Raw genomic sequence first — 26,681 nt, 5'->3', positions numbered from 1 at the left:
GGAGACTGTGCTTGCCTTAGGGGAGACACCCCAACAGCATAGCCAGGCAGGGGTGGGCACTGCTCCACCAATAGTTAGTTGCCACAAGTGTTTTGGCTCCTAGTCCTAACTCTATTCCTCCAGTTGTTGTGTGCCTGGCTCGGAGCTGTGTCCCCATACTAATCTGAGCTTGAGCGTTGCATGTGACAAAAAGAACAGGTTCGACAAGCTGATCCTTTCCTGATCTGCTCTTCTATTCAGTTCTGGCACAAGAGAACAAGGCTAGAGGTCCCAGCACCACTCAGAATGCAAGATTCTGTCCACCAAAGGATCCGATTTCAGCTACTCTGCCAGGCACTGCAGCCACAATCACAAGTTCTCTAATATTTGGCGCCAGCTTCCCACGAGGGGTGGGAACATGCCAAGCGTGGGGTTTAAAGCAGTGCCCGGAACATTTCCCTGTTCACATGTACACGCCTGAGACACAGTGCAGAGGAATCGGACTGAACAGATCCCTTCATTTCCCCAACTCTTTTACTGGATTGTCAGAGCAGCCAAAGCTAGAGTGGTGCTCTTGTGAATAAGAAACTCTGCTTCTTCTTTTGCCTACACAGAACGACATGGTCAAGCGCGTTGCCATTGTGGGAGCTGGAGTGACTGGCCTGGCCTCCATCAAGTGCTGTTTGGAGGAAGGCCTGGAGCCCACCTGCTTTGAGACGAGTGATGACATTGGGGGACTGTGGAGATTCACGGTGAGTGGGGTTTCCACAGAGGTAATTGTCTATAGGGGAACTGCTTGCCTGGTGCGAAAAGATGACTGTGTTTCTTCCACAAGGGCTGGATGCTTGGAAGGGTTGGCCAAGCCAAGGCAGACCACCTTAACCATAAAAGCAAGGACCTGTGCTGCACACAGGTGGGAGACCGCCTGGCAGAACTTCATCCAGGACCAGGAGGAACAAATGGGTTGCTTGGAACAAGCTAGCCAAGCCCAGGGGCAGGGCAGCAAAACTAGAAATAGAGTTGGAGGCAAGAAGAGGGGCTGCAATATCAGGGACAAAAGCAAGGAGCGCAGCCTCTGCATATGAGGCTGGCTTATGTTTACTCGCACCTTACTCAGCACTATGCCATCCGTTACAGCAACGTGAGTCTCAGGGCAAGCTGAGTTCTATAAGCTAAGACCTGCTGCCTGGGCTATCCCAGTCCATGCCAAGAACAACCAAAGCAAAGGGTGTGAATTCCAACCTCTTTTCCCTCCCTTGAGCAGTAACAATCCAAGTCTTCTCTCTTCCTCCCCCCGGTGAGGAGTAATATTCTCAAACCTCAGCAGGGCAATAGCCAGGGTTGGAAATGGAACTAAAAGAATGAAACACAAAGATGGGACACGCCACAGCCTTGGCCTTGGCTGGCCTGGGGTCCAGGGGATTACAAGGCCCTGCTTGGGGCCGTGAGGACCCTGAAGTCAGAGAGGGTCAATGAGCATCATAGCTCAGCCTGAAAGCATTTTTCTCAGTTTTCCCCAAAACTCCTATTTTTTCTTTCTTTAAGGCAAAAAACGTTTCACGTGAACTTTAAATGTGCTAGTAATACATCCATCAGCAAGAGTGAGGGGAGAAAGGCATCTACCTAGCCGGATTTCAGGTCCTCCGAGGGGTTTCAGGAAAGACACAGCATTTCCCAATGCAAAAGGGTAGGATTTTGGAACTGGAACAAAGTAATTTTCTAACCCATTGGGCAAAACTTCAGAGAAACTGAAGTTGCAAGTTTATTGACAAGCCTCCAACGTAGACCAGCTGGCATTACAAAAAAAAAATTGCACATGTGGCTGGCCACTAACTATGACCATGAATGCATGGTTACTTTCTAAAGCACACTGGAGAAATGAGCACATCTATTCCCACGATTCAAAGTGCAAGGTCAGTGGTTAAGACACCATGTCCCATATCAGCATGCGCAGGTTCAGCACCTGTCTTACACTGGTGATTCCACTTGTAACTAACGCAGTTCCTGGGAGGCAGTGGTTACAGCTCCAGTAATTGGGCTCCTCCCGCCCCATGGGAGGCTGCACTGAGTTCATGGCTCACAGCAACACTTTCGACACAACTCCAGCTCTTGCAGATATCTGTGGAGTAACCAGAAAACTGGTTGCCTCTCTCTTTCTTCCCCTTCTCCTCTTCCCTTCTTTCTCCATCCAACCCCTTTTCCTCACCTTTCAAATAATTTAGTTTTTGAAAGATTTCTTTTATTTTTATTAGAAATTCAGATTTTACAGAGAGAAAGAGAGAGAAAGCTCTTTCATCTACTTGTTCATTCCTCAAGTGACTACAATTGCCAGAGCTGAGACATTCCTAAGCCAGGAGCTTCTTCCAGGTCTCCCACACCAGTGCAGGGTCCCAAGGCTTTGACCCATCTTATCCTCCTTTCCCAGGCCACACACAGGGAGCTGGATGGGAAGTGGAACAGCCAGGACATGAACTGGTGCCCATCTGGGATCCTGGCACAGGCAAGGCAAGGGTTTAGCATTAGGCTATCACACCAGGCACTCAGATAAATTTGAAAAAGTTTGATGTATATATTTGGACAAACTATATATGTATATATTTAGCAAACTAGAGTTCTGTTAAAATAAACCAGAACTCTCTCCTATGTCAGGACATTTGAAGACATTACAAATAAAGCTTAATGCTTTTTCCTTAGTAACTCTCGTGATCCCTATTAACATTGTATTCTAATGCAAGCACAACGAATCCATCAGTTGAGCATGGACTTGGAGGATGATACTTCCCAAAGAATAATGTAACTTACAGTAGTTAAAGTAGTTTCAATCAAAGCAAGAAGTGGAACTGAAGACTAAAAACTGGAACAAGATCCTGACAGTTATAAAAGGGAAATACGGAATTGTAGACACAAGTGGAAGAGTGAGCCCCAGAAAGAAAGGAAGACCAGAGGCACACCTACCCTATACTGGAGGAGAATCCACTAGAAAACTTTCAGGTAGAGAGGAGAGAAGAGGCTACTAACAAGATGCCCCAATTATTTCAAAAACAATATGACAACTGTGCAGGGTGAAGAGGGTACAGACGGATACAATTAGAGAATTGGAAAAATTGGAATGAACTTCAAAAAACCTCCATGGGAATTTGTCAAAATGCCTAAGGAGGACTCTCCGGCAGTGATCAAGGCAAATGACTCCCAGTCAACCAGTCGTTCCATCTCTGTTGCCCCATTGATAAAATAGAAACATGGACCCAATTAAAGGGCACTTGAAGCAAATCACAGGAAATAGAATTAAAAGAACTGTTGATTTGGGGACAAAAAATGTTTTTGAAACTTAGGGAGCTTTTTTTTTTATAGCATGCATTTCCTATGAACATTTAAAAGACTCTTCGTGTATCAGGTTTCAAACTGTTTTTGCAGCAAAAACAGGGTTGTTTTTTTTTTTTAATTTTATTTTCAATGAACTTTCTGAAGTATTCACGTAGAGGATGCGTTACTAAGGGGGGCTAGGAACTGGAAAAGATCACCCCACTGCCACTCAGCACCACTCCCTCAGCACAGCGGCCTCTTTACTCACCTCTCTGATACTTTGAGATTCCTTTAGAATCTGATGGAAAAACCTCCAATGAGTAACCCAGAAGGTGCCTTCTGGCTCTAGCATGCCAGAAGCTTCCTGAATCTTTCTGCAGACATTCTTTTGCCACACACACACACACACACACACCACAAAAGATTGTTAGCGGTGTCTGCACAGTCACAGTAGTCTTTCACGAAGGCTTTTGAGTTTAAAAATCTGCTTTGGCAACATCTATGCTCGCTTGACAGTGTACACACAACTGTGAGAAGCTTAATACGAATTATAGCAGGAAGGGGACACAGTGCAAAAATCAAGAGAAGCTGCAGAAAGCCAATAAAACACACCTGGAGACAGTTTCGTTTCTAAACAAGACAGAGGGCCTCCCGATTACAGAGATTTTAAGTTGTTGTATTTAATTGGACTACCAAGATCATGACTCTGCCTGCTATCACACCCTTAAGGAAAGTGCAAGCCAAGTTTGTGATGCAAACTGTACCCTGTTTGTGATGGCCCACTGTACCCTGGGCCAGCGAAGAAAACAGCAGATATGGAATAGGTTCACTGACTCAAGGGAACACCTGTGCCCAATACAACGTCTTAGATTCCAGAGAGAAAAGGAAGGCTTTGGACACCCACATTGTGGGTTGATGATCTCACTTGGAGAAGAAACATCTGCAGAATTATCTTGTCACTGAAACTTCGTATAATGTCTATGGCCTTCAGTATGTAAATGAGCATTAATGAAGGTTTCACGTAAGGCCACCCTGTTATCCTCCCTAAGTGAGTCTCCACACTGTGCGGGGAGGACAGCTTCTGCTTCTTTTCACATCCTTGGAATACACTGCCGAGCCTCTCCACCCTCCTTGGGGTGCACCCACATTTTCACTTCTGCACATACATTCTCTCACTTAGCACAAACTCATGGAGCACCTCCTACATTCCTGACATACCACCACATTCCTTCCGGGATCTAAATAAATTGTGAAAACACTGCTCCTTCCAACCATCAAGGAAGATTTCCCTTAACCATTTCTTCTTTTTAGGCTTAATAAATCCGATATCTACCACATATTTTTTTTAAGATTTTTTTTTTTTATCATGTTTTTATTGGAAAGGCGGATATGCAGAGAGGAGAGACAGAGAGGAAGATCTTCCATCCGATGATTCACTCCCCAAGTGAGCGCCATGGTCGATGCTATGCCGATCCGAAGCCAGGAGCCTCCTCCGGGTCTCCCACGCGGGTGCAGGGTCCCAAAGCTTTGGGCTGTCCTCTACTGCTTTCCCGGGGCTGGATGGGAAGCGGGGCTGCCAGGATAGAACTGGCGCCCATATGGGATCCCAGGCATGCAAGGCGAGGACCTTAACCACTTGCGCCACTGCGCCAGGCCCTACCACATATTTTTGAAAGAGCTTCAAGTCTGAAACTTCAGCAAACCCAATAAGTTTTCTTTGATTCATATACCCAAATACATATTTATTGAATTCTGATGACACATGATAGGATTCTCCTGCTGGCCTCAAGCCCCATGCAGATACATACATGAAGGTTCCTCACATTTCCTCAGAGGGCTTCACAGCCCTCCTGTGATGTGGGGCCCAAACCAGGACACAGCCCTCCAGTGACAGGTTGTGGGAGGAGGGTGTTAAGTACAATGGAGACTGGGAAAGAATTGATTATTCTTGCGAAAGAGCAGCTTATGAATAACAAGCCTAGAGAGAGAAGGACTCTATTTCTAATTGAGGTTCATTGTCATTTTACACTTATGTTTAAAATGAGAAAGGAAAGTTCCTTGATTTGTGCAAACTTTCTTCCCACTGCCCTTGTGGCTCTTGGAGTCCCAACCAGGGTCCCAGTGGGGACTGCTCACCTTACCACTGTGTATGCAGCAGCAAGGAGTGACAGGGAGACAAAAGCTCTGCCTTCATACTCCGACTGCTTTTCTCTCTCCCATCCACATTTCTGTCCTTCTCCCCCTCAACCCCCTTGTTCTTCCCTTCGTGGAAATGGGACAAAACTCTTCCTCCAAGAGAAAACCACCAGTTCTCCAGGGTCCTGAGTTTTCATACTCAAGAGTGCAGTGAATTTGGCAGAACCACACAAAGACAATGCCAAGACTGTGTGAGCCCGGGAATGGGTGGAGAGGTCCAGAGGGGCGTGAGGGTGGCTGGGCAGATCATCTACTGGAGCAGAGGCCCAGGACCCACAGGAGTCCTTGGAAGTGTTGCGGAACCATGCTTTCTATGTGAACGCTTACTGCTCCAGACCTTGTCTTTCTCCTGGAGAAGCAATCTGTGGAAAAAAATCAGGCAAGAGTTTGTTTTGAGTTCCTCCCTTAGAACTGCATAACCCCTCCAAGCTAGCTTTTCTGTTTACATCTGCGGTCCATTATTTCACAGTAGGGTTTCCTGGAAGCTGTTCTTCTTCCTGACTTTTCAGTTTTCTAAGTTTCACAAAAACAGATGGTTTTGTGGTTATCTATGTGAGGGAACAACTTGAATATGAGAATCCTCTTGTTTCTCTCTGTTTTTATTTGCTGATTTGCTTGAGGAGTTCCTCAAATACCTGGTTGTCTTGTTTGCTCAGTTGCATGAATCCCAGTACTCTGCTTTAAACACAACTGCACAGTACTTAAAATAGTTTGGACATTTATATGAATCTTGTGTCGTAATTGCCTCTGTCAAACAGTGTGTGTGTGGCTGGTGTTCATTGTCTCCCAAGTGAAAAAGAATACATCCCATAGAAAGGTAGCAGGTTGGAGCAGGTGTTTTGTGCAGTGGTTCAGATGCTGCGGGTGCCTGATGTTGAATCCCAGATCTCCAAATTTCAACCTGATGCTGTGGCCCTGGGAGCAGCAGGTCATGACTCAATCAGTTGAGTCGCTGCTAGCATGGAGGAGCTCTGGATTAGATTTCAATATTCCACCACTGACTAGTGCACCCCAGGCTGCCCTGTGCATCTGGAGGTAATCCACCCATTGAGCACCATTTCTCTTTCTCTCCTCTTTAAAATAAAGACTTAAAAAAAAAAAAAGATAAAAACTTCACCTTCACAGGAGAAAAAAAGCAGTAAATATATCATCTGGATCACTATAAACTTGGTCAATGTTTGAAATTTCTTCTTTTTTAAGATTAATTTATTTGAAAGAGTTACAGAGAAAAGGGAGGCAACAGAGAGAGACAGAGACAGGCACAGATACACATACAGGGAGACAGAGAGAAAGGGAGACATACAGGGAGACAGAGAGAGAGAGAGAATCTTTTACCCGTTGCTTCACTCCCCAGAGTCATAACTACTAATTCTGGGTTAGGCCAAAGCCAGGAAACAGGAGCTTCTAGGTCTCCCACATAAATGGCACAGGCCCAAGAACTTCTGCTGTCTTCCACTGCTTTTCCCAGATCATGTGCAGGGAGCTGGATTGGGAGCAGAGCAGCCAGGACACGCACCAGCACCCATATGGGATGCCAGTGTGTCAGGGATGACCTTGTCCACAAAGCCATAATGCTGGCCACAGTGTTTGTACTTCCATTGTGTCTGTGCATGCTTGAGTGTGCAGGTGTACTCATGTGTGTGCCCTGTTTCACAGGATCATGTTGAAGAAGGCAGAGCCAGTCTGTACAAATCCTTGGTCTCCAACAGCTGCAAGGAGATGTCTTGTTACCCAGATTTTCCATTCCCAGAAGATTGCCCAAACTATGTGCCGAATTTGCAATTCCTGGACTATCTCAAAATGTATGCAAATCGATTTAACCTTCTGAAATGCATCCAATTCAAGGTAAGACCAAAATTCATCAGTTAGCATTCAAGAAATATTGTCCTACACATTTTTCCATTACCTTCCTCTCCTACAGATGAGAGACTGAACTGACAAAGTCACAGACCCCTGGCTAGATTCTTTTTCGTCTTGTTTTCACTTCACCAACACACATACACACAGACACACATACCCAGGTGAATCTTGAGGAAGAGGTGACTATTTTGTGTGAAGATGCATATGTGAATATTTTAAATTGAAAATTCTGACATACGCTTAACCTAAGAGACCTGTAATATATCAAAGCATACTTTTCACTTGGACCAAACACCCATATGCATGGACATGGAGAACTCCCACCAGCCCCCTGGGTACTCTCTCTTTCATTCTTTCTCTCCTATCTCAGACGCTGGAACAAGAGAAAGGGGAAACAGATAAATGAATATCTCCTTTTCCTTTTCTTTCTTTCTTCCTCCTTTGGTTTTCTTTCAAACAACAACAACACAAAACCTATGAAAAATAATGCATTGCCATTCTACTATGTTCCAGGGCTAGGCATAGAGGAAAATGTATGGAAAAAAATCACACCAAGAAAACAATATGAATGGTGATGTTGCCCAGAACAGCCAGTAAGAGTCACATTCACACAACCAGTTAAGTCCTTGTAGACAGAGTTCTAAGGAAGAGCTCATCCTACTCCCTCAATTTGCTAGTAACAGGATATAAATAGTGTATCATCATATAAAATACAGGTAAAAATAATTTTTAAAGACCCATAAGAAAGACTAAATCGGAAGCACTTTCTTTGCTTTCTTTCCCAAACCTACTTTACAATTTATTATTATTATTATTATTATTAAAGACAAACTTACAGAAACAGAGAGACCTTCTACAAACTGATTCACTCTCCAAATGGCTAAGTGGCTCGAACCGAGCTGATCCAGAGCAAGCAGCCATTAGTTTCCTCAACATCTTGAACACGAGTGTAGAGGTCCCAGAACTTGGATCATTCCCCACTGCTTTTCCAGGCCAAAAACAGGGAGCTGGATAGGAAGTAGAACAGCCGGGATATGAACTCATGACCTTATAGGATGCTGGTGCTGCAGGTGGAGGCTCAGCCTACTATACCACAGCCCTGGCCCCATCACATTTTTTTAAATACCTATTGAGATTAGTATTGTGGCATAGCAATGTAAAGCCACAGCCTGTGCTGCCAACCTCCCACGTGGGCTTTGGTTCATTTCCTGGCAGTGTCACTTCTTATCCAGCTTCCGATAGATACCCTGGGATAAGCAGCAGAAGATGGCCTAGGATGTGGGAACTCTGCCATCCAATGTGAGAAACCAAGATAAAACTGCTAATGGCAACTTCCTGATCCTTGCCTGGCCATCATGGCCACTTGGATAGTGAACCAAGGGACAGAGGGTCTCACCCTTTCTGTTACTCTGACTTACAAATAAATAAATAAATAAATCTATGTTTAAAAAAAAAAAAGACAAACAAGCATCAGATAATTGAGTGGACCTGTGCTTCAACAATGAAGATATCACCTCGCACAACTTCATCCTACTTTGCAGTGCCTGGGTTGGGTCTTGGCTTCATTTCCAATTCACTTCCTGTTGATGCACATTCTGGAAAGTGGCAGATGATGACTCAGGCAGCTGAGTCGCTGTCACCCATGGGGGAGAACCAAGTTCCAGCCTTGCCCAGTGACAACCAGGACAGACATTTAGAGAAGGAGCCAATGGAGTCTAGCTGTCTCTCTCGCACTCTACCAAGTAAGTAAAACTTTAGAAACCAGATGCCCATCAGTGTTAAGGAAGTACAGATAATCACATCTCAGTAAAAGTTTGTGCTTAAGTACAGACAAGCAACTGTGTTTGGGAGATGGTTTCTGATTTAACTTTTGTGAATTTTATTTCACATTCTTTTATATACATACCAAATCGCCAACAATATGCATTTATTATATGTACAATTAAAATCAATTTTGCTTTGTGGGATTTTAAATTACTGAAAGCTACGTTTACAAAAGGCAAAGATGCTGAAACCAACACAACAAACATCAATAACACTTTTGTTTTCTTTTCAAAACAGTGTATAACATCATATTTGGTACCTTATGTTGGACAACAAGAAAGAAATTAGAACTATCAGTGCAGAGAAAAAGGAGGCTATATGTTATTAGTAAAAAAAAAATAGTGGGCCTTTAAAAATTATAAAGTCTTTGGCTTACTTGAAACAATTGCACAAGATACACATTCATAGAAATGTACAGTATCAGGCATGACAAATTTATAACACTGTGACAGATAAACTGCCCGAGGCTCTAAACTGCAACCCTGTTTTTCTGCATATGGCGGACAAGACCTGCTGAGGTTTTAACTATTAGTCTCTTGACCTGTTAGAGAAGAGGACTTCTCTTGGACTTTGAGCAATGATATATTGCTGCCACATCACAGTGTACTTGGTTCTTGTATTCCAATATTGCTTGACTGAAACAATACTGAAAGGTTTTGCATTGTTGTTTAAGTTTGTCAAGTTTGGGTTAGAACTGAGTTATTCCAACTGGTTCCTTCAGTTAAAAACCATGCATCGTATAAGAACACCAAACTGACCGTGTACAATCAATTTTTTGGAAACACGGGCATATTAACTACCTTCTAGATTTATAATTCTGTTTAGTTTTAATGTCCCCATTTCTGCACTGTCAAGAACATGTATAAGAACTAAAAATTGCAACCTTGGTTCTCACCTGCTGTGAGAATTTAAGCAAAATCCTTAAAATCTTTCAATTCACTCTTAAATACCCCTCCAGAATTCCAAGGTTCAAATTCTTCAATCCAGGAAACTGTGACTATTATGATAGCCTGAAGAGGTTACTAGGGTTGTACTTATTAACCATGTTGAGTTTGCACCAGGAGCTTTGAGATGTCAATTACCACAGAAACCCTTAATGGAACTTTGAAAAATATTAACCATCCTTGATTTCTTTTTTTTTTTTTTTAGACCAAAGTCTGCAGTATAGCAAAATGTCAGGATTTTGATAGATCTGGCCAGTGGGAAGTGGTGACTCTGCATGAAGGGAAGCAAGAACAGGCTGTCTTTGATGCTGTCATGGTGTGTGTTGGTTATCTTACGAATCCTTATCTGCCATTGGATTGCTTTCCAGGTAGGGTATTCTCTGCTATTGACCTTAACTTTCCTCTCTAGCACCATCCTGATGCTTGATAAGCCTGACAACATGTTAATCCTTTGCTAAGCTGTTTAAGTTACAAGGTAACGGTTTTTCCTTTACCTGCACTTTCTGGCTGGTCTTGTGCTTTCAAACAAACTATGAAGCAAGAAGGATAAAATGGATAATTTAAGAAGCAGTCTTAACACTTCACTGAAGACCAGTGGCCCTCCATGAGTGACTGACAGCACTCAGAAATTATATCAAAGCATGAATTTCTTAAACAAGTTGCTGACCAAATTGACCAAAGTACATTGCCAAAGTGAAATTCAAAAGCCACAAAGGTTGATAAATTTAATTGGGTACTATATGTATTTTTTAATTTTATATAAGCCATACCAGTCAGCTAGATCAGAGGTTTATGGTACCAGCTCAACAGTCAAAGGGAGATGATATTTTTTTTTAAAGATTTATTTTTATTGTTTTTTTTATTGGAAAGGCAGATATACAGAGGAGAGACAGAGAGGAAGATCTTCCGTCCATTGATTCACTCCCCAAGTGAGCACAACAGCATGCCGATCCGAAGCCAGGAGACTCTTCCAGGTCTCCCACACGGGTGCAGGTTCCCAAAGCTTTGGGCCATCCTTGACTGCTTTCCGGGGCCACAGGCAGGGAGCTGGAAGGGAAGCAGGGCCGCCGGGATAGAACCGGCGCCCATATGGGATCCAGGGCATGCAGGGTGAGGACCTTAACCACTTGCGCCACCTTGCCGGGCCCGGGAGATGATTTTTTAAAAAAAGATTTATTTATTTATTTGGAAGGCAGAGTTATAGAAAGTTGTAGAAATAGTGAGCAGAACTAGCTTACTTTCAATTGACTGAGACAGCCTGGGCTGGGCTAGGCCTAAGCCAGAAGCCTGCAACTTCATCCAGATCTCTCACTTGCCCGTCAGGGGTTTAAGCACTTTGGTCATGGTCTGCTACCTTCCCAGGCACACTAGCATGGAAATAATTCGAAAATGGAGCAGTCATGACTTGAACGCCATGGCCCTCATACAGGATGCTGGCATAGCAGGTGGTGATAGCGCCACAATGCTGACACCCGAAGATGAATCTTACTAGACAAGGTGCATGTGTTTAGGTATCAGTTCCTTTATCTTACCTTTGCAACCATGATTCATGTTCATCTAAGTCAGCTTTCAATTGAATTTCAGTTCAGAGGCAGTACAATGGATTGATTTATTTAAGCTGTAATGATCATCCCAAAAGGTAAAAGCGTGGGGAAATTCTCTCTACATCATCTAGATATGACCTAGCCTGATCCCATGTTCTCCTGTGTCCCAGAATCCATCCCAGAGACGACTCAAGTTAGGTCACACCAGGATAAAGCACACTTTGAAAATTGCCTCATTAAGGGATCATTTAATTAGAAAAAAGTGTTGTCTTCTTCTCAGTACAGGACATTGTTCTTCCAGTATCCCCGAGAGAGGCTCAACATCCTCCACTAGAACACATTCAAAGAGACTCACTTTCATCATTCCAACCAAGACCACACAACCCTTTTTTCAGTTTCTGCCTGTAGACCAAGTCCCCGATGAATCATCCCAAACTCTCTGGAAGGAATATCTTATGAAAACACACTTATCCAAGGGTCCAGAAAGTTCTTAAGGCTAATAGAGTAAATTGCATGTATTCAACACCAAAGCATACTGCGCAAGGTTCCAAGTATATCAAAATGGATACAAGAATGTGTAACTTGCATTGGAGAAAAGAACAGAATTTCCTAAGAGTTCAGGGAAAGAGCTGCAATCCTTTTAGGGCCTGGGGTGAACATGAAAAGCTTGCATGGTGCTGAAGTCACACCAAAAGTCATGCCAAATTAAAGATGAACACAAGAGCAAAGAATGAAATTAACTGAGTCAAAGTGTAACAGTGTGGATAGAATTTTATTCAAGAGGTACAAATTCTTGTCTGGACAACTCACTGGCCTATAACCATAAGCTTCCTGTTTTACTCTTCTAAGCTTCTATTTTTCACCCATAACCTGAGAAGTTTGCACAACCATACCCAACAACAAATAATCCCCAATCAAGTCAGGAACGTTCTACAAAACTTGTAGCTCTTCTTATCTATCAGCAACTGTCAACTTAAAATCCCTGCCTCAATGATGCTAAGGAGCCTTTGAACTGTGAAATTTTGTGATTCAGAATTCTGTGATGCTAGGCTTGCAATGGAGTCTACCCACTCTCTCTTATAGCAGTTGATCAGTCTGCCATATTCCCTGGAGTGGTTACTAAATATTACAAAATTTGAAATTCAATAAAGATATTTTTAAAAATACATTACAAATTGTGCAAATATTTACAAAGGATAAGGTCCAAAAAGTCTTAGTAAAAATTACAGCAGGCAAGCACTATGTTGTAGTGGTTAAAGCTGCCACATGTGGTGCTAGCTCTCATAGGGGTACCAATGCGAGTCCTAGCAGCTTCCCTTCCAATCCATCTCGCTGCTAATATGGAAGATGGCCCAGGTCTTGGTCCCTGCACCCACATGGGAGATTTGAAAGACGCTCCCAGTCCCTGGCTTCAGACTGGCCCACCTGTCACTGTAGCCATTTGGAAAGGGAACCAGCAAACGGAGAGTCTCTCTCTTGATCTTCCTATTTCTCTCTGTGTCAACCTCCTTCTGACTCTCTTGAACTCGAACCTTCAGATAAAGAAAGCAAATCTAGAAATCACAGTTAGAATTAATTTCCCTCCATCCCAATTATAAGCCTCCTAGGTTGCCCTGTACCTAGGCAAGTGTTACGCTGCTGGGAAAAACGCAGCCAACAGCTGCCTGGCATTCTGGGCCTGGTTAATGCCAGCTCCATGTTAACTAGACCAGTGTGCCAGCATAGTTGCCTACTCTGTTTTTTTTCTTTATTTTTTGAAGATCTTAAAGCAAATGGGCAGAGTGGCTACTCTGCTACCATGGGCACTCACTAGCTGGTGTCATCTCACTGCCATTGCTGCAACCATGAGTGCATGAGAGTGGCCATGCATTTGTACGAGCTGGGGAACCAATGATGGGTCAGAACAATGGGAGCCACTGAGGGCTTGTTTGACATACAAAAAAATCTCTTATGGGATCTTCCATAGACCAGGCCACTATACCTGCAGGTAATTAAGGGAACCGGAGATGGAATGGATCAAAAGCATGATTCCAGGGGGCATCTCTGGGTCTGGCCAAAGCATCAGCCTGCACCTCTACCTAGAGCCAGGACTTGGGGTGGACCAGACCAGGCTAGGTTACAGTACCTGGTGGTGCAGACTGAACCTGACCCTGCACCAGCTGGCACATGTGAGAGCAGAGTCTGAAGACCTGCCAGGTGAGGTCTTTTAGGGGCTTTCCAACTAGACCACTACACTCAGTCCCTGACTTCAGGGAAAATCATAGTCATGTCTTCTGATCCCGGAGCACATGTTGCAGGACTAGGCCACCTCAGTTACTGACCCTCATGAAAGAATGGAGAACATGTCCAAATGAACACAAAAGACGAGAGAGCTACTTCATCCTAGCCAACAGAATACTTTGGGTACCTCATCAAAAGACAGAAAGAAGCGCAATTTGAACAACACTCCAGGACAGGCTCTATAGCAGACATCTAGATCTGTAGACACACTGAGGTAGACAGGGACAGCCAATAGGCTTTAAGCAGAATTTTGTACCTTTGGTGTAACAACACCAACATCCTCTCAGAACAATTACAACCACTCAAGTAACACCCTCAGGACATTGTCCGCATACTGGGGCCTCCTTATAGGTGTGATTGCAAGGAGCAGCACACCTCCCCTCCTCATCTGTAAACACAGGAGAAAAGAATGAAATATTTGTCTCACCCACCATCCCTACATCCCAATTCTGTCTGCCCTACTCAGAGGCCCACATGGGTCTATAACAACTTTGCCTTTGTAATAAAAGCTATAAAATAACTTAATAAAATATTTATTTTATTTAAAAATAATAAAATAAAAGTAAATAAAATAAAATTTTAAAAGAATCAATTTCTCCCTGAGGACCGCTTTTATTCAGCCACCATTCACGCGTGTGCTTTTTCAGTTCTGTCCTCTGTGAGAGCCACACAGAGTCTAACCTGTGTCCATTTATCACCAAAATAATCTGATTCCATGATTCTCTCTAGGCTTTTTCTGCTTTCCTTTTCCTCTCTGAGCTAATACTTGACCCTGATTGTATCTTTGCTAAGTTCCAAATCTCCTGGGTTTTGCTTGGGTTTTAACCAGTTTTCATGGAAGGTTTCTAATGACACAAGGCCTTAGGGAGGCAATCTTCCACAAACATTCATCCCTTGGGAGTTTAGATGTCTTACCACATTTTTTTCTAGAAGGAACAGGTTCTTCTTTCAGCGTATGTGACTTCTGATTATGTAAAATTCCCCTGAGATATTCTTTTTTAATTCATTGTTTACATTAGATATTTCCATGAGATTTGACACCAATCACCTGAGATACTGAGTTCTCCCAGTATATGTTGACCTGATGTAAGAAAATTAATTGATCCTTTTCCTCTGAGCTATCTTTGGCTGACTCAGCAAAATGAGCCTGAGTTACAATGAGTCATCAAGGTGAAGTACCAGTGAACTTGCCCAACTGACTTGGACCATTGTGAATCGAGATGATATATCATATCTCCTGCTTCTAATAGTGCCAGATACAGAGCTGATATCCAAAGAGCTAATCATGCAAATTCTGTAGCTCCAAGTTCTCTCTGGCTTTTTATTCCATTTTTTTCCCTGCCATTTTTTTTAATTATTACATTTGATTGTATAACCCAGTTTCATAGGCTCTGGGGAAAATAGACACGAGCCAGCTGAATAGTACCCTATAGCCATAAGGTGTATAGAAGCCGGTAGTATATAAACTAAAATTGAAATGTCAATGAAGTAATCACAGGATGTGGTTAAGAACTTGCATTTTCGAACATATTGGTCACTCAATACCATGTCATTTAACTCCATAAGGTTGTAAACAGTTGTTGATGTTATGTTGTGGCTTTTAATTGGTCGGGATGATATTCTGCCAGCTCTGCCTTCAGACCAGAGGTGGTCTGCCCAAGAAACTGTTGAACTTCTCCGGACAATAAGATGTTGAACACTGTGCAAAGTATATGCTTGAAATGAAAGAATGAAGATTGGATTTATTCCATGTTTATAAAAAGCCACACCTAAGTCAACTACTAACAAATTGAATATTATTGTCCACTGACTTCCATCAATCTTTAAATGATAAACTCCTTTAACTTTATTTAATCATCTAGTAAGAAAAAACAGAGTGCTGCTAGTGAGATGGAGTGATTGTGTATAGTAAGTAAATAATCCTCTTCCAATGTGTTGTAAGGTCATTCATCCAGATCAGACTGCAGGTTTCCTAAAACAGAAGAATGCTAATAAATACAACTTAAATCGTCTGGCAAAAAGCTTCTGCCAGTGGAAATATGTTTATGTTTATGTTTCACTCACTGATCTTTCAAATTTTCCATTTGATTTGTCTTTTCTTCCTATAGGTATAAACACCTTTAAAGGTCAATACTTTCACAGTCGACAGTATAAACATCCAGATATATTTAAGGACAAGAGAGTGCTTGTGGTTGGAATGGGAAATTCTGGTACTGACATTGCTGTAGAGGCCAGTCACGTGGCAAAAAAGGTACAAATCTTGTTGTCACTTCATGAGGAGTTTCATTTTGGGATGTGTGTTTTCAGTAAGCAATGTTTGACAACATGATGAATGTCAAAAGAACTAAAATACTCAACAGAGCGTTGTTTGAAAAATCGGTGTTATTGACTGTTTGTAAACTTTAGTGCGAAGTCCATTGGTATCTTTTCTCCCAAGTCAACTATCTTATTCCTTATTTTTGCCATTTTTCGAACCACCCATTTTCCATATTCCCCCAGATTTTACCACACATTTTTTTTTCTTTACTCAGTCACAAGTCAGAAAATTTTAGCTGTTTTTCCTTCTTTGGTCTCCCATCTGCCTTTACCTTCTCTTTTAGTTGCCACTTCACACTGATGTAAATGTGTTTTCCCTCTACCAATCATGTAGAAATAATCAGTATTTATAGGGACCACTCTGTGTCAAACATTGCACCAAATACTTTCTACTACACTGATTTTTTTTTTACTGCATTATTTCATCAAGACAAGCCGCTAACAGAGGTACTAATGAGTATCACTGAGTACAGATGAACAGATTAATGTTTATTAAAATCAAGCAATCTGCCGAGACTCAGACCACTAGCAAGTTCATGGCCATTCCTCTTTGCCTGAAAGCAAACGCACCTGACTCTGCCTTGTGTCCATGCACCCCTACCTTCAGTCCATCTTCCCCACCCCACACACAGACCATCCAGACTTCCCACCACCAACACGTGCATCCCCCAAATAGCCTGCTCTCATGACAGCATAAAAAGTGCAAATATGTTCACTTGGTATCATAATGTTCTCCTACTATGGTCCAAATCCGTTGTGTACATTTCAACTCTTATGCCACCACCCACACAGTCATCTATTGCAGCCAGGCAGCACCACTTCCTGGCCTCTGCTTATTACCAAGGCTGTTTCCCCCTTGCTCATGCCACCATCTTCACTGCCACAACCCCTGACCTTCTTTATCCTCTATATTTACATCCCAGCTGTTCCACCTAACCACACACTGATCTCTCCCTCTACAGGATTTAAGCAGTACTGCAGTTTACAGTCCTCAGTTGATACTTTTTACTCCTAATGTTTTAAATTACCTTTTGTAGTACCTATCTTTTCCCCAACTGTGATGCAACTTCACTGAGAGTCATCCAACCAATAGGAATCAATTTGTGGCTTCCAATGAGGAGACACGGTGCCAGGCCCTGAGAATATACTGTCCGACACAAGAGTAGCAGAAAGCCCCTAATTGTCACAGAGTGTATAGTTGTGGGAAAATCAAAAACAATAGATAAATAACTGCAAATAACTAAACCATTAATTGTACTCCCAATCCTGCATGCACAGGATTGGGAGTATAAAACTCAAAATTCTTTTCCATGACTTTTGAAAAAGAACTTAATGACCGATTCACTGATTGGTTGGTTGATAAAACTTGCCAAATTGGCATCATTATACTGAAATTAACACTGGTCCATCGATTGTGACAACCACATAGAGATACAATTATTCCAATTTCTTTAATCGTCTAGAAATTCCTTGAAATAGGAAATACGCTTGGGCATAACTTTTCACCATTTTTGTACTAACAAAGAAAGAGTTTTTGGCTTAAAAACAGTTCATATCACCATTTGTCACATTCAATCCTGTGTTGAGATATAAAAAGTCAGATTCAGTGTAAATGTCTTAGGTCAGAGAATATATCATTAGTTCTTGCCACTAAGTGCCTGGTGTTATCTATCCAAGGCTAAATACTTTCATGGAAAAAGGAATCTCAAGATAAGTTCTATTTCAGTGTAATACATTTTAAAATCTATATGTGTAAGAAACCTTTAAAATGTTCATTGAGGGCTGGCACCTGGCATACTAGATTAAATATTTGCATATGGTGTCTGACATCTCATATGGGCATCAGTTCAAGTCCTGGCTGCTCTTTCTCCAATCCAGTTTATGACTGGGAAAGCAGAGGAAAGCCCAGGTGTTTCAGGTGTACCTACGGGACACCTGGGAAAAGCTCCAGGCTCCTGGCTAGTGAACCAGCTGATGGAAGATACCTCTCTCTCTCTCTCTCTCAACTGCCCTCAAATAAAAAGTAACCTTTTAAAAATAAATATTTGTTAAAAGATTCATTAACTTTTATTTGAAAGAGAAATTTTACAGAGAGAGAGGTTTTTCATTGATTGATTCACTCATTAAATCCATAATTACCAGAGATGCACTAATCCAAAGCTGGGAGCCAGGACTTCTTGTTCTCCCACACAGACACAGCAGCCCAAGGACTTGGGCCATTCTCCGCTGCCTTCTCAGGCCATATACTTGAACCTGCATCAGAAGTGGAGCAACTGGGGCACAGCCATATGGGACTCCAGCAGTAACAGACAGAAGATAAGCCCATTTATACCGCTGCATCGCCCCTAATGTAAACAAGAAATAAAAAATCGTGGAATATGCATATTATGAAAAATATGACACATTGGTTTAAAAATATTTGCACTTATTTTATAAATAATTAACTTTTATTTTAAAGGTGTGTTTATTTTTGTGAAAGGCAGATACACAGAAAGAAAAGGGAAAGTAGAGACAGATCTTCCATCTGCCGGTTTACTTTCTAAATGGACTCAACAGTCAGGTTTGACCAGTAGCCAAGAACTGTATTCAGAGCTCCCACATGGGTAACTGGGGCTTAAGCACTTGGGTCTTCATCCTCTGCCCTCCCAGGCACCTTAACAAGAAGCTAGGTTGGAAAGAAAACTGCAAAGTTTCAAACCAGATTCCTGATGGGGCCTATCAGTATTGGAAGCAGAGATTTAACCCATTGTACTACAATATTAGTCCCAGTAAATTTGTTTTTGAATTACATCTCCCATGAGGTGTAGCTTCTTAAAAATCTTCATATATATTATTGCTCCATTAGGTTATAAATTTAAATGAACCATATATCAAGAATGAATGGTGACACTCAAACAGAAGCCATCACATCCAAATTTGACCAAGGGTGAGAAGGCTATTAAATCAGTTGCTTGTATCAGGAAAGAAACAAATTGGCCATTTTTTTTTTAAACAAGAAACTCCTTTTTACTCATTTTGCAGATATCGAAACAGCTGTTAGTGAACTCTGTTAACTAAGTGTCAAACTCAAACAGTCATACCATCTATTTGAAGGGGGGGGGGTTGTCAGGTGGTTTAGCTGTCAGGTGGGACACCCATGTCCTATGTATGTCACAGGGCCTGTGCTCAATCCTGGCTTCCTGACACTGAACTCTCTGGTTGTATTCCTACTACTACCCACGTGGGAGACCTGTAATGTGTTTCCCAAGTTCAGCCTGGACCAAAGCACCCGTTGTCAGCATTATCAGCTGGGTGTCCTTGTTCCTCTCACTCTCTGCCTTCAAATAAAAATAAATAAATAAATAAAGTTGAAACATGTCAGGGCATGGCATGATGGCTCCATTGGCTAACCCTCCCCTTGCAAGTGCCCAGATCTGACATGGGCACCGGTTCATGTTTGGGCTGCTCCACTTCCCATCTAGCTCCCCGAATATGACCTGGGAAAATAGCAAAGACTGGCATAAGTTCTTGGGACCTTACACCCACACGGGAGACCCAGAAGAAGCTCCTGGCTGCTGGCTTCACATCGACTTAGCTCTATCCATAGCAGCCTTTTGGGGAGTTAACCAGCAGATGAAGATCTTTCTCTTTGTCTCTCTCTGTGTAAATCTGCCTTTCTAATAACAGCAGATGAATTTTTAGAAAATGATTCTTTATAAGTACATAATATGCACTAAAATTTCTAAACTCATTTTATTTCTTATTATTTTTTCTTCATTGAAAGTTTGTTTTTTTACTTTATTTTTATTTTTAACATTATTGAAACGATATTGAATTTTCTATCGGTTTAACTGATGGTTTGTTTGGAAATTTTCATAGAAAACCTTAGCTGTCGCCATCATTGGCTTTATAGTTAGTATCAAAAGTCTTCAAAAAGTTTATGGAAAATGTATGTTATTCAAAAGGAGTGATACACGGATATCAAAATGTTTTTTAAACAAGATACACTTATCTTGATTTCATTTTTAACAAACTCTTTGAAGTTCCATAAGTGCATAGTTGTAATCACTTCTTCAGTGTCTTCTCACTTGAGACTTTATGCTTCCTATAGTTTATCAGAGTATAACAAGTCTGGTAAATGATACATGCTCAATAATAGATGACTTTTAATGCTGCAGGTACCCTAATAATTACATCAAGAGAATGACTTTACAACAGTAGTTAGTGGCAGCCATTTAGTCTAAAGAGTAAACCACTGCTTTAGATGCCTGCGCCTCATGCTAACGTGCCTACGTCTGACTCCTGGCTCCACTCTGGATTCCAACTTCCTGATAATCCAGCATTGGAAGCGACAGGGGATACTGCCACCTATGTCAAGGACCTGGCTTGGGTTTCAACTCCTGGTGTTGGCCTGGCCTCATCTCAGGACCTTACAGGCCTTTGAGGAGTAAAACAATAGATGTAGTTCTCTCTCTCTCTGTCTTTATCTCTACCAAATGAATTCAATAACTATGTAATGGTAGAACCACAAGCACTACCCTATCTCATGAAGGAGGTATTGTATGAGGGTCAAGCTTCCCAGTGCCTTGCAATGTGTGAACATCTTTGCTTGTTTCTAGGTGTTCCTCAGCACCACCAGAGGCTCATGGGTGATCAGCCGGGTCTTTGACTCAGGATACCCATGGGACATGGTGTTCATGACACGATTTCAGAACCTGATCAGAAATTCTCTCCCAACTTCAATTGTGAATTGGTTGGTGGCAAGAAAGATGAACAGCTGGTTCAATCATGCAAATTATGGCTTAGCACCAAAAGACAGGTAAATGTAATGTACCTGCTAAGAGTTTTTAGGAAGAGAGAATCTCTAGTGACATATGCAAATAAAACAATAGCACAGCCAAACAATCAGAGAGTAAAATTCCATTACTCTTCACTACAAACTACATTACTGTTATCACAAAACTACATTACAAATCTACATTACTGTTTTGCTTGAAAACAACCAAGAGTTCTTATGTGTTCAGTTCATGAAATTATGTGTTTCACCTTGTGATCAACCCTTTATGGTAAATATAGGTATAATCTCAGGGAAAATGAGATTTAGCGACTTTCAGTCACTTGACCAAATTCATTTAGTAATCAGTGACCTCTAGGACTAGCCAAGTAATTTAAATCTCACCTGTAATAATCAAAAGTTAATGATTTATCTTTGATTTGTTGAAAAATGCAACATATTGCCTTGTTCTTACTGTGTTGGGAAAAACCAAACATTATACCTGCTGTATACCATCTGTAATGGTAGTGTTTTCTCACTCTTGAGATGAACTTGATTTCAACCAGTCCTTTCCTTTATAACCCATGATTTATGCCATCTAGAAGGGCCAAAGGCTTTATTTCTTTATTCATTAATTTTATACAATGAAATCGCATACCAGAAGATCCTGCAGCATGTGGAGACCCTGTCTGACCTCGGTATGGATTATACCCTGAGCCAACAGGAATCAGGAGGAATCCGGGCCAAAGATGATGCCAAGCAGCCTTGACGCCATTGCATGTATTGTGTTTCTCCTTGTTCCTTCCCTGCTTTTACCATCTCCACTTTTTCTCTCCTTATTTCTCAAATGCTGTCTTTCATCAGCAAACTCCTCAGGAATTTTGACTTTGACATCGGTGCTTTTGATCCCATAGGGTGCTTTTTTTAGTGGCCTAAAACAAAAAGCTTTATCTCAGTTTTTGTGAGCTAGGAACCCAGGCACAGCTCGATGGAGCTCTCTGCTTTGGGGACTTTCCCAAGCTGCAGCAGAGACACCACCTAGGCCCCGAGTTGCATCACAGCACAATTCATGAGTAACAACTTTCACACTAACTCAGGTGATGGTCCACAGCATTCAGGACCTCATGGACTAGCTATCAGACAGCAGATCTCAGTTTTTCTCTGGCTGGATACTGCTTCTAGCTCTTCTCCAAAAATAGTACTTTCCTCATTAAAGCCCACAAGCCCAGTCAGTTCATGAGCATGGATCTCCTAACCCTGATTCCCTAATGCTCGTGTTAGAACTCACTCTAGACAAAAACATGGACAGAGTCCTAAAGCAGGTGTGTCGAGTGAAGTGTTGAAGAGGATTGCAGAGTGTCCTGATATCTGCCCGCACATCATCTCCAGGAACCCCCATGTATTCAGTTGTGCAGAAGCTCCACAACATGAATGATATCTAGCCTAATGCTGGTCTGTACAACTATATTCAAATCTGATTAAATCCCACAAATTCTGGAACATGTGGAATAAGCCTGAATAATTATTATCTTTGCTGGATTTATTTAGTCTTTCATCATTTCAATATACACAATTTATATGCCCTTCATCTGACCCAAATAGCTAAGGATGATCAGTGTTATCACCAATATTTTATGAATGGACGGAAGCCTATGGCATTCAATGACTTGCCCAGTCTCGGTTAAGCTCAAGCATTTAGATGAGAAGCCACTCTTATTCTCTGAAACTCCCGTGCTGTTTCCACTTTACCCACATTCTCTCTATCTGGGTAACTCAAAGCCAACAATGCCTTGGTTTTTATAAAATCATCTCCAAAGCCTTAGCCTTCCAATTCCAAAGACACAGCCAGATAAAGATGATTCTGTCCTGATTCTTTTAAAACACATGTGCGTTTTCCTGAAAGAACTTTTTGCTAAGAAGAAAGAGAACTGACTAGAGCTTCCAGCGATTTTTTTGGTAGTTTCCTATCTCTAAAGCAACAGTTGCAGCTGAATGCTGGAAAAAGCAAGAGAAGCAAACCAGAAAAAGCTCTGCCTTCTTCTTGGGCTTCCAAATGCTAGGTAATGATGAACCTATATTATAATCATTGGACATTCATAAATCCTTTTTCACAGATGTAACTTCTCCCAAGACCTGCAGCTTCTGTCCAGCAAAGTTTGCATTAAATTAAAAGAATTAAAAGGGAAGGATGGATAGAAAATATGGCCAGCTATATTTTTCATTGACAAATGTCTCTTTATCCATTTTTGTTGTTGTTGTTATTTAGGATGCAACTTAGAGAGCCAGTGCTAAATGATGAGCTCCCAGGACGTATCATCACAGGGAAAGTTTGTATTAGGTCAAGCGTAAAGGAGGTGAGGGAAAACTCTGTTGTATTTGACCATGTCCACAACGCCCCGAATGAAGAGCCCGTCGATATCATTGTCTTTGCTACTGGGTACACGTTAGCTTTTCCCTTCCTTGATGAGTCTGTAGTGAAAGTCGAAGATGGCCAAGCGTCACTGTACAAGTATATCTTCCCTGCACATCTGCAAAAGCCAACCTTGGCCTTTATTGGCATCATCAAACCCCTGGGCTCCATAGTACCCACAGGAGACACTCAAGCTCGATGGGTCGTTCGCGTCATTAAAGGTAAGCCTATGGGAAACCAGCACAGACTTTTGGCTTACTATGTGATTTTATTATATTGGAAATTAAGAAATTGTTACTCTGCTTCTACTTAAAATAATAGAATATCTAAAAGAAGCATCTATTCTACTGTGCAATGAATTTTTCTTTCATAATGATATGCTTATACCATTGCAAATATAAATGATACATCGGACTTAAGAAATATAAGGAGTGTCTGTTATTTTGACTGAACCAACTGGCTCAAGTAAAATTTGAAGTTCAGTCAACTGGGTGACAAAATTCAATCAATGCAATTGTGAGGTCTCATTTGAACAATTAGAGCAACTGTGGAATCATTATCTTTTCAGATGATAAAATTATTTCGGAGGCATATCACCAATCAGCTCGAGATGCTACCATTTGTGCTAGAACAGATGAGGAGCTGGGTACTAGAAATAACAAAAACAATGAACCATAAAGCATTTGTATCCATAAGTAAAAACTAGACTTAAAGCTGAATTGCATTTATGATTCATTTTACAGGAATGATTAAATTACCACCAACAAGTGTCATGATAAACGAAGTTAATGAAAGGAAGCAAAACAAGCACACTGGGTGAGTCAACTATTAGATACTCTTTCTGAATCATGATTAAAATTGGTTGTGCAATAGCACAGAAGTGAGTGTTACATGGGATGGAAAATAGCCAGTTGAGAGTAAGAGTAAAAAGGTGGGAGAGCCTACTGAAAGAGAGAGAGAAGCAAAAATGGGAATCATGCTTGTGCTCAGAATCATGCACACCAATGATGGGTACCTAATCTCACATGGATTTGGAATTCTTGACCAAACACAATTGCCCTCATCTGTCAGATACGTTACTTCAAGTAAGCAGCAAATAATTGAGTTTCTCCATTTGCTCACAGCAGTCATCCAGCCCACAAGTCTCAGCAGTTCTGTTGTTTTTATTCCAACTATTTAAGGGTCATGCATGCCCAAGTCCACTGACCTGGCTATTGCTTTTTCATTTTTAAATACTCATAGAAGAAAAAAGGAAACACTGTTATGTGTAGAAATTATGTCAAATTCATATCACAGTGACCAGAAATAAAGTTTGGCTAAAACACAGTCAGGTTCATTCTTTCATCTCTTGTCATAGCTGCTTTTGTGTTAGAACACCAGGGTTGGCTAGTAGAGACAGAGACCATTGCATGACCCTCAAAGCCTACAGCATTTACCAAATAGTCTTATGTTGGCACCTTCTGTGAAGGAGAGATCTTCCTCTGTGCTATGCTTTGGGAACAGGGATAAATGGAGGGGGATGAACAGCAAAAACTCATGGCCCAGGAGTCTTCACTCCCAATGCAATCAAAACCCCTGTGATGTTAGCTGACTTACTGTATCGAGTAGAAATTTTCATTTGAAAAAATGTTCTATAGCAAAGAAAGACTTTTTTTAGAAGCACTGCACTTAAGTATATTATTATAGCTATTCTGACGCATAATACTTGGAAACTTCAAGTGTTGATCTATCTGTGTCAAGATGTCAAATTTGAAAACAATAAAAAATTCTAGATATATCTCCTTTATCTTTGATTGAGGTGTTATCTGACCCCAATTATGGAACTCCTACAAGATGAATTACTAGCAGGAACAAAATCAAATTTTGCTAGCACTTCAGTCAATTATTCTAGGGGCTGACACCAGAATAACAGAGATACCTACTCTATATGAATGTTCCACCTTATACAAATTCAATCATAACTGGCTTTTACAAAGTAGATATATCCTTAGAAGCATTGAAGGAAAATAAAACAGTTAATTTTGAAACAAAAACTTTAGAAGTCTATACATTTTTTTTTCCATAATATGCATGGTCTGGACGCTCTGTAAACTTCTTATAGAATGAGACTGTTAGAGAGCTAGTGGTATAAAGGGGAGAGCATGGAATCTATTATAAAATTTTTACTAGTATTCAGTTGCTTTGAGTACTTTCAATCGACATTAGATTATTCTTATTGTATCCTTTTGTCTTCCCCTGTTCCCCCAATCTTCCTATCACAAAGGTACGGCTTGAACTACTGCAAGGCTTTAGAGACCGATTACATCACATACATAGATGACCTCCTGACCTCTATGGGTGCAAAGCCCAACTTGTTCTCTCTGCTCCTGACTGATCCACTGCTGGCTTTGGCCATGTTTTTTGGCCCATATACACCGTACCAGTTTCGTTTGACTGGCCCAGGAAAATGGAGTGGAGCCAGAAAGGCCATCATGACACAATGGGATCGAGCACTCAAGGTCACCAAAACTCGAATTGTGCAAGACTCACCATCTCCATTTGAAGGTCTGCTTAAACTCTTCGCCATCCTGGCTTTGTTTGTGTCTGTTTTCCTGATTTTCCTAAAGTAAGGTAGACTTAAAAATGCTCTGACTCTCCTCTTACAACGAAACTGCTTTTGTGGTTGGGAGCCATACCAAGATGAGGGAAGCCATCCCTCCTTTTCCTGGTGGGTCCCAGAGTTACCAGTACTACTTCTAAATCCTTCCTAGCTTTACCTATAGCAAATGGTAGAAGATGATGACCAAGATAAGCTGTGTTCCTAGATTTCAACTAAAATCCCTGCCTCAAAAAGATTGGATTGTACTAAAATAATGCCTTTGTTATATTGGCAGGCTGAAAATTAAAAACTGAAAAATAAACTCAGACACTGTTTCAAGTGATCTTTTGTTCACTTTTTTTTTTTTTTAAGTTAGGGAAGGAGAGAAGTGGATGAGAAGCTTACAAGTAAAGTTCATTAAGGGACAAAGGATTCCATAATTTGAACGTTTTCAAAGGAATGTTCTTGCCTAAAACTGCTTATTCCCCCAGAGGGTACACACACAGTGGACCTCTGGAAGCCAAAGGAAAAAACTTGCTCAGGTCCTCTTTGACAAGGCTGTCCTAAGAGGGAAACTAGGTGTAAACTACATCCAGGAGGAAGTGATTAGATAAAGAGAGCTGCCAAGAAGCCGTCCATAAAGATAAAACAGAGAGGAAGAAGAGGAAAGTAAGAAATAAGCAAAAGTGAACAC

At 41.4% G+C, this 26,681-nt stretch overlaps 1 protein-coding gene across 2 annotated transcripts; it reads left to right on the top strand.

Moving 5' to 3' along the window:
- The first annotated feature begins 599 nt into the window (after nt 1-599).
- LOC121167064 (dimethylaniline monooxygenase [N-oxide-forming] 1-like) lies at nt 600-26,307 on the top strand. 2 transcript variants are annotated; one of them, XM_040996439.1, is made up of 8 exons: nt 600-731; nt 7,135-7,323; nt 10,312-10,474; nt 16,039-16,181; nt 20,845-21,044; nt 23,266-23,630; nt 24,153-24,225; nt 25,673-26,307. In XM_040996439.1, the coding sequence occupies exons 1-8, from the start codon at nt 600-602 to the stop codon at nt 26,016-26,018; spliced, it is 1,611 nt and encodes a 536-aa protein (XP_040852373.1). In that variant the 3' UTR covers nt 26,019-26,307. The 2 variants fall into 2 exon arrangements, with proteins under 2 accessions (XP_040852373.1, XP_040852375.1); XM_040996441.1 differs by lacking the exon at nt 7,135-7,323.
- The last annotated feature ends 374 nt before the right edge of the window (nt 26,308-26,681 follow it).

This window comes from Ochotona curzoniae, unplaced genomic scaffold, assembly GCF_017591425.1.
Source record: "Ochotona curzoniae isolate NIBS_2020 unplaced genomic scaffold, NIBS_Ocur_1.0 patch301, whole genome shotgun sequence".
NCBI lineage: Eukaryota > Metazoa > Chordata > Mammalia > Lagomorpha > Ochotonidae > Ochotona > Ochotona curzoniae.
Note: the sequence above shows the minus strand (reverse complement) of the source record. Positions and strands in the feature narration are given on the sequence as shown.